This window comes from Punica granatum, chromosome 3 (assembly GCF_007655135.1).
Source record: "Punica granatum isolate Tunisia-2019 chromosome 3, ASM765513v2, whole genome shotgun sequence".
NCBI classification, from domain to species: domain Eukaryota; kingdom Viridiplantae; phylum Streptophyta; class Magnoliopsida; order Myrtales; family Lythraceae; genus Punica; species Punica granatum.
The window spans coordinates 36,245,168-36,251,063 of NC_045129.1; the positions used below are offsets into that span (position 1 = coordinate 36,245,168).

The window sequence follows — 5,896 nt, forward strand, 5'->3', positions numbered from 1 at the left end:
GCTCATGAGATAGTTATAAGTGTAGGTTTTGAATGCCTATTGAACGTGCGGCATGCTAGGGGTATGCAGGTTACTAGCAGTCTTGAACCGTCACATTAGGAACTCGGCGCATATGCAAGAGGTTGTCAACAATTGCCTGGACATCTGAATATACTTGCACGAGAACATAATTAATGAGATGGCTTGCTAAACATACATAAAGGGAACCTTGTTCAAGTTGGTGCTTAATCAAGCCAAGATTACACTCATGGGCACTTCCAGTCCGACCTTATGGGGTCGTACTCGTATGATGACATATGCTCCAAGTTTAATTCAACACAGTTTCATCGTTCATGTAGTTTTATCGTATAATAACATATGCTCTAAGATTATCAACCGTCGAATCGGACGTGTCATATTAAATGAGAAAATCATCGCACTGTGGTAATATAGTTAGTTTGATTGCATCATGTATTAGTTTTTTCTTTTTTTTGAATTTACCCTTTATTAGGTTATTTTGCCACTTAGTATTTCTTTTGGTAAAAAGAAACTGTAAAAATAGAAATTTTATTGCTATTGTGCGTGTGTTTGGAAAGGAGTCTTTTCAGGGAATTTTTTTTGTTTTTGTTTCTACGTTCATTTCATATTCTTTGCCGCAGATTGGGAAACCGTGTCGGTTATTTCACGAGCTTTGATTTGACGGCGGCTAGTCCTCTCCTTCCCTTCACGTTTGACCTCCGGTCAACCCCCCTTTCCCTTCCTCTTTTTCCGACCAGTTATTTTTACTGACACAGACACAGACCGAGAACAAGACCGACCGGTCCGATCCATCCGGCAATCCCAAGATCTCGCGAGACGATCAATTTCTCGGGACACATCATCATCATCTCCTTCCCCTCTCTCTCTCTCTCTCTCATTTGGAGGTCGCTCCGAAGTGGATTTCAGAATCTCAGCGCCATGACAGCTCATCATTAATCAAATGAATTATTTTATTTTTTTTAAACCCGCGACTCTGATGTAATTGGCAATTTACGATTTCATCTAGACATGTTGGTGGGATCACAGGACTCTCAGTTTATTAGTTACGAGTAATTCTCACAATCACTAAGGATTAACATGACACTATGATTAACAGCATTTGAAACGACACGATAATACGATATGGATATGACACGAAGTTAATCGGATTAGAGCTAAAGTTAAATGTGTTTCGTGTCTAAACTGATCAAACCCATTTAGACGGGATAAATAAACGTGTTTAAACGGTTCGACCCTTGTAATCCATTTAAACAAGATTAGACAAGTTTATATTATGTGTTATCGTGTTATTAAATTTATTTCACATATTGTATTAATTTATAGAAGAAAATACACTAAAATAATCTAAATTTGTTTATATAAAGCACCTATTTATGATATTTTTATTAAGTCAATCGTGTAGTAACGTATAATTAAAGTTAATAGTGTGATATGATGTAGGTATAATATGTATTTAAAGGTAATAGTGTTATATTGTGTAGGTAAGTATACATATACATTTAGAAACGCTTAGTTAGACGGGTTAGACGTGTCATATCCGTGTTAACCTGTAATTAAACGTATCGTGTTCGGGTTTAGAATTTTTTTACACGGACTAATTTAGACACGATCTGTTTAAACACGATACGACACATATTATCACCCATACTCGGCACAAATCAACTGTACGACCCGATATTGCAAGCGAAAGCCTTCTCTATCAATTGGATTCACCTCGTGGTCCCATATGAGCAGATTTTCTTTTTTCTTTTGAATGAGATAAGTGGACTGTCAGTCGCAGTGCAGTGCATGTTTCCAAAATCCACTAGAGTAACATTTTGGCAGCGATTAAGTCGACGCGCAAATGGAGACTATGAACATATCGCGATCTCATCTCATCAAATTAAAAAGAAAGAGGGAAAAGAAAAAAGACGAAGAAATCGATTGGATTAGGGATAAAGAAAGCAGATTTGCAAGATTTCTTAGAAGCAGAAAGATTTGGTTTTCATTTTCAACTTCATAAAGAAAAGAGAGAGAGAGAGAGCCATTGACGCTGACGGCTTTATTAAAAGACTTTCATTCCCCCCCCCCCCCCCCCCCATCCCCTTCTTCTCTCCTTCATCCTTCTCCCATTGATTCTACTCTACAGACAGAGCACATACATAAAGCCAAAGTGCACCGAAACAGAGGAACTCTGTTTTTCCCTTCACCTTTTCCTCCATTAAAAGTCTCTCCTTTATCTTCCAATTGAAGAGCTGCAATTCCCTTTTAATGGCGAGAAACGGCGGGTTTTCGCGGCGGAGGAGGTCGGGCAGCGCCGACGGGTTCGACCTCTCGCCAACCGATTCCGAGGAAGCCCACGTCCTCGCGGTCGACGACAGCCTCGTGGACCGCAAGTTCATCGAACGTTTGCTAAAGACTTCGTCTTGCAAAGGTTGGTTTGTTGCTTACATTTCGAATCCCCATGTCAATCTGAGGAGGCTTTCGTTCTTGTTTTGGGAGAATACCTGAAATGGGTTTTGTGGATTGACGTTCAGTGACGGCGGTCGATAGCGGAATGAGAGCTCTGCAGTTTCTGGGTCTAGACGAGGAGAAGTCCCCTGTCGATTTCGATGTGAGTTGAAGCTTCAAAATTTGCTCATTTGATCCCTGGGAGCTGGTTTTGAATATTGAATTTTGAACATTGAGCTGAAACTTTCATCCATAAACAGAGTTTGAAGGTCGATCTGATCATCACAGACTACTGCATGCCCGGAATGACCGGATACGAGCTGCTCAAGAAAATCAAGGTAACTGAAAGTTTCCCCGGAATGACCGGATACGGACGGCCGTTCGAGGAATTAGTCTCGGTCGATATATATGTCGAGAGCGGCTGGTGGTCTTACCCATTCGCTAATTTTATGTCTGAAAATCACTGTCCTGAGCAGGAATGCTCCGCTTTGAGGGAAATTCCGGTAGTGATCATGTCGTCGGAGAATGTCGTGGCGCGAATCGACCGGTAAATTTCTTGCCCTTTTTAGTAACTCGAATATTTCTTTTTGGGTCTGTGTCTGCAACGAAGTTTACGTCTTGAAATTTATTTTATTTTATTTTATTTATTCTTTTTGTATATGCAGATGTTTGGAGGAAGGCGCGGAAGATTTCATAATGAAGCCGGTGAAGCCGTCGGACGTGAGACGGCTGAAGGACTACATGGCGAGGGGATTCCGGGGAGAATCCTGCGAGAGGAACAATCACAAGCGGAAGCTCCACGACCATAGCTCCGATCACCTCTTCCAATCCTCATCACCTTCGGTTTCGCCCGCCTCGTGGTCGTCGACGTCGCTGACTTCGGGGTCCGCTGACCCTTCATCGCCGCCGTCGGTCTCTTCATCGCAGCCTCAATCGCCGTTGATAGCTTCGTCGGCGCCCTCTTCTCCCTCGTCCTTGGAAATTTGGAATCACCGACCAGACGGCTCAGAATGACCAATTGAGACTAGCGGATCCGTTGGGACGGGTCGTGTCGGGTCCCGAGTTCTCTCTCTCTCTCTCTCTGTGTAATTTCTCTTCTTTTGTGGGGACAGTAAAGTAAATGTGGTAGTTAAATTTATAAAAAGTTTTTCTTTATTTTTGCCCCTATTTACCTCTTTTTTTTTTTAAAGAAAATTATGGCAATGGGTTACAATTTTTTTCTTTTACTAATAGTGGTGAATACACTGACTTATCAGATCTCTCCCATATTAAATTCCAGTTGGTTTCCGGTTGAGTACAACAAAATTAGGAAGGCCGGAACAACATTCGCCTTCCCGGGAAACACTATCCGATCCCATCTCTAAACGGTCACTTGTAATTCTAGAATCACGGTAGGTATAATAGTTCCGAATATACATGCCATGGTTCTGAATATACAAGAGATCATTCAGAGGCGGGACTGTGTATAATTTTCTTTTCCAGAAGGGAGATTCTATTCGAGGTTTAAATCGCGAGCGGGACCATTACGTGCCGTGATTTCGAGGTTAATGAGTCTCTCTATCGAGGGAAGTGATTGATCGGGAGAGGCACGAATGGGAAATGGGAGATATTGGGAGGGTGGGGGAGGATACGATAATGTCGGGTGGTGTTGCGTGATCTTGTCTGCTGGAGAGAATATTTGGTCTGGGGGATGTGAATTGGACATGTTATGTGTTTTAGGTGTGTGCTTTCCCATTACGCATGTCATGGACATGGGGTGGGGGCTGGTTCTGGTGGGTAGGGTGTGTGTGGGAGTGGACTTTCTTGCCTTGGATCCAATATTATAATGTCCATATCGATCCGATTGTCTAAAGATTTCACGAATATCGATGACCCGATTTGCTTGATGGATGCTATTTTTCCATAATCGAGCGTGTGCCATTATACTTATGCCTCCTTTTCTTACGTGCAATTCCTCTCTTTGGATAATCATTTAGTATCTCAGCAGATGAACATTTCTCAAAGTTTATCCTGTAGCTTATACGTCGTGCGAAAGCTGCTTCGAGGATCCAATGTAAATTGTTCAAAATATTTCAAAATTATTCCCCTCTCCCCTATACTATATTTAGGTAGTGGGAGGTTTGGAACTGGTTGACGACCTTCGTATGTACTAGTGGTTTTAGGGTGCCGTTATACTAGTTTGAGGTGGCTCAAACCGACCACTTCCCGTCGCCTATGTGGTCTAACTACAAAGGCGCCTTATGAGTTGCTAGTACGAGAGTTTGACGAGACTGACATTAATTTTGAACAGATGAAAGAGTTACGACTACTGTTATATCGATAATTAAAAAAGATTAATTGGAGTAAAATCTTATGATAATATAGGTCAGAAATGATCTCAGGTGGTCATAATCTCGCATTTCGAGTCAAATTAATCAACTAAACTTTTCAATTAACAAGTTCTTTGTAATGGCTTAATTCCACACAAGCTTTTCATGGAGCTAATGGCTCTCATTATCGTTTTCGAACAGAACAGTTAGTTATAATACGATATAAACGCCGAGGCGTCAGATCACGCACAACGTACTATAAGATCGAAGGGATCCACGGAGTTGCTTTCCGATATCCCATGCTGGGCACATCCCCTCTGCCTTGTCAATTCGACGCACAAGCTAGAGGGATCTCTCGATCCGACAAGTCATTCATATGTTTGGATATGTGGGGTGAGAGAGAGAGAGAGGGATTGCTTAGAGAGAGAATCAGAGATATGGTTTTCCCCTCAAGCAAAGGGATGTGCTGTTCCCCCCCTCCAAATCACCCACAGCTCATTGCATACATACATACAGTTATCTCTCTTTTATTTGCCTTTCGTCTTGAACAGAAGATATGTATGGTATCAGCACACATTGATTGATACATCCATGCATAGATATGGCTGTTGCCATCGACATAGATATGGTCCCTCCCACGTATCATATGACCGACGGGTCACTTCAACAAAATTTTAAAGAGAGTCACTATACATGTGCCCATCCATATAGATGTTCTTTTACGTTGTCGCTACGGGTTACTCCAATCTCACAGAGATTATGTGCTATGCCGTGCGAGGCAGGGATTGTCCGTATCTTCACTTCCAGTTGAGACTTCCCAACCCAAGAGGTTTCATTGTAAAAATTGGTTCGAAGGTTGAGAGTATGGAGCCTGGATTAGCAACTCCACATTATGTCGGAATTGGGCTAAGATCCGGAGTCATTAATTTTCGCTAAAAAGAAAAAAAATAACCAAACAAAAGAATTTGGAATTCCGAGAGAATTGGGCCGGAAATGGGCCATTAGGGAATTGGGTATGGCTCAAGTTACGGGCCTACCCCTTATATTATATGTCAAGATACAAACTGGGCTTCTACCCAAAGACGGATTTCAAATTAATAAGCTGTTTTTGGTTGGTCCAAGTGTGCGACTCGGCAAAT

At 41.9% G+C, this 5,896-nt stretch overlaps 1 protein-coding gene across 1 annotated transcript; it reads left to right on the forward strand.

Annotated features, from left to right (window-relative positions):
- The first annotated feature begins 2,088 nt into the window (after window positions 1-2,088).
- LOC116199917 (two-component response regulator ARR5-like) lies at window positions 2,089-3,462 on the forward strand. The gene is made up of 5 exons (XM_031530504.1): window positions 2,089-2,431; window positions 2,535-2,611; window positions 2,709-2,786; window positions 2,925-2,995; window positions 3,114-3,462. The coding sequence occupies exons 1-5, from the start codon at window positions 2,269-2,271 to the stop codon at window positions 3,460-3,462; spliced, it is 738 nt and encodes a 245-aa protein (XP_031386364.1). The 5' UTR covers window positions 2,089-2,268.
- The last annotated feature ends 2,434 nt before the right edge of the window (window positions 3,463-5,896 follow it).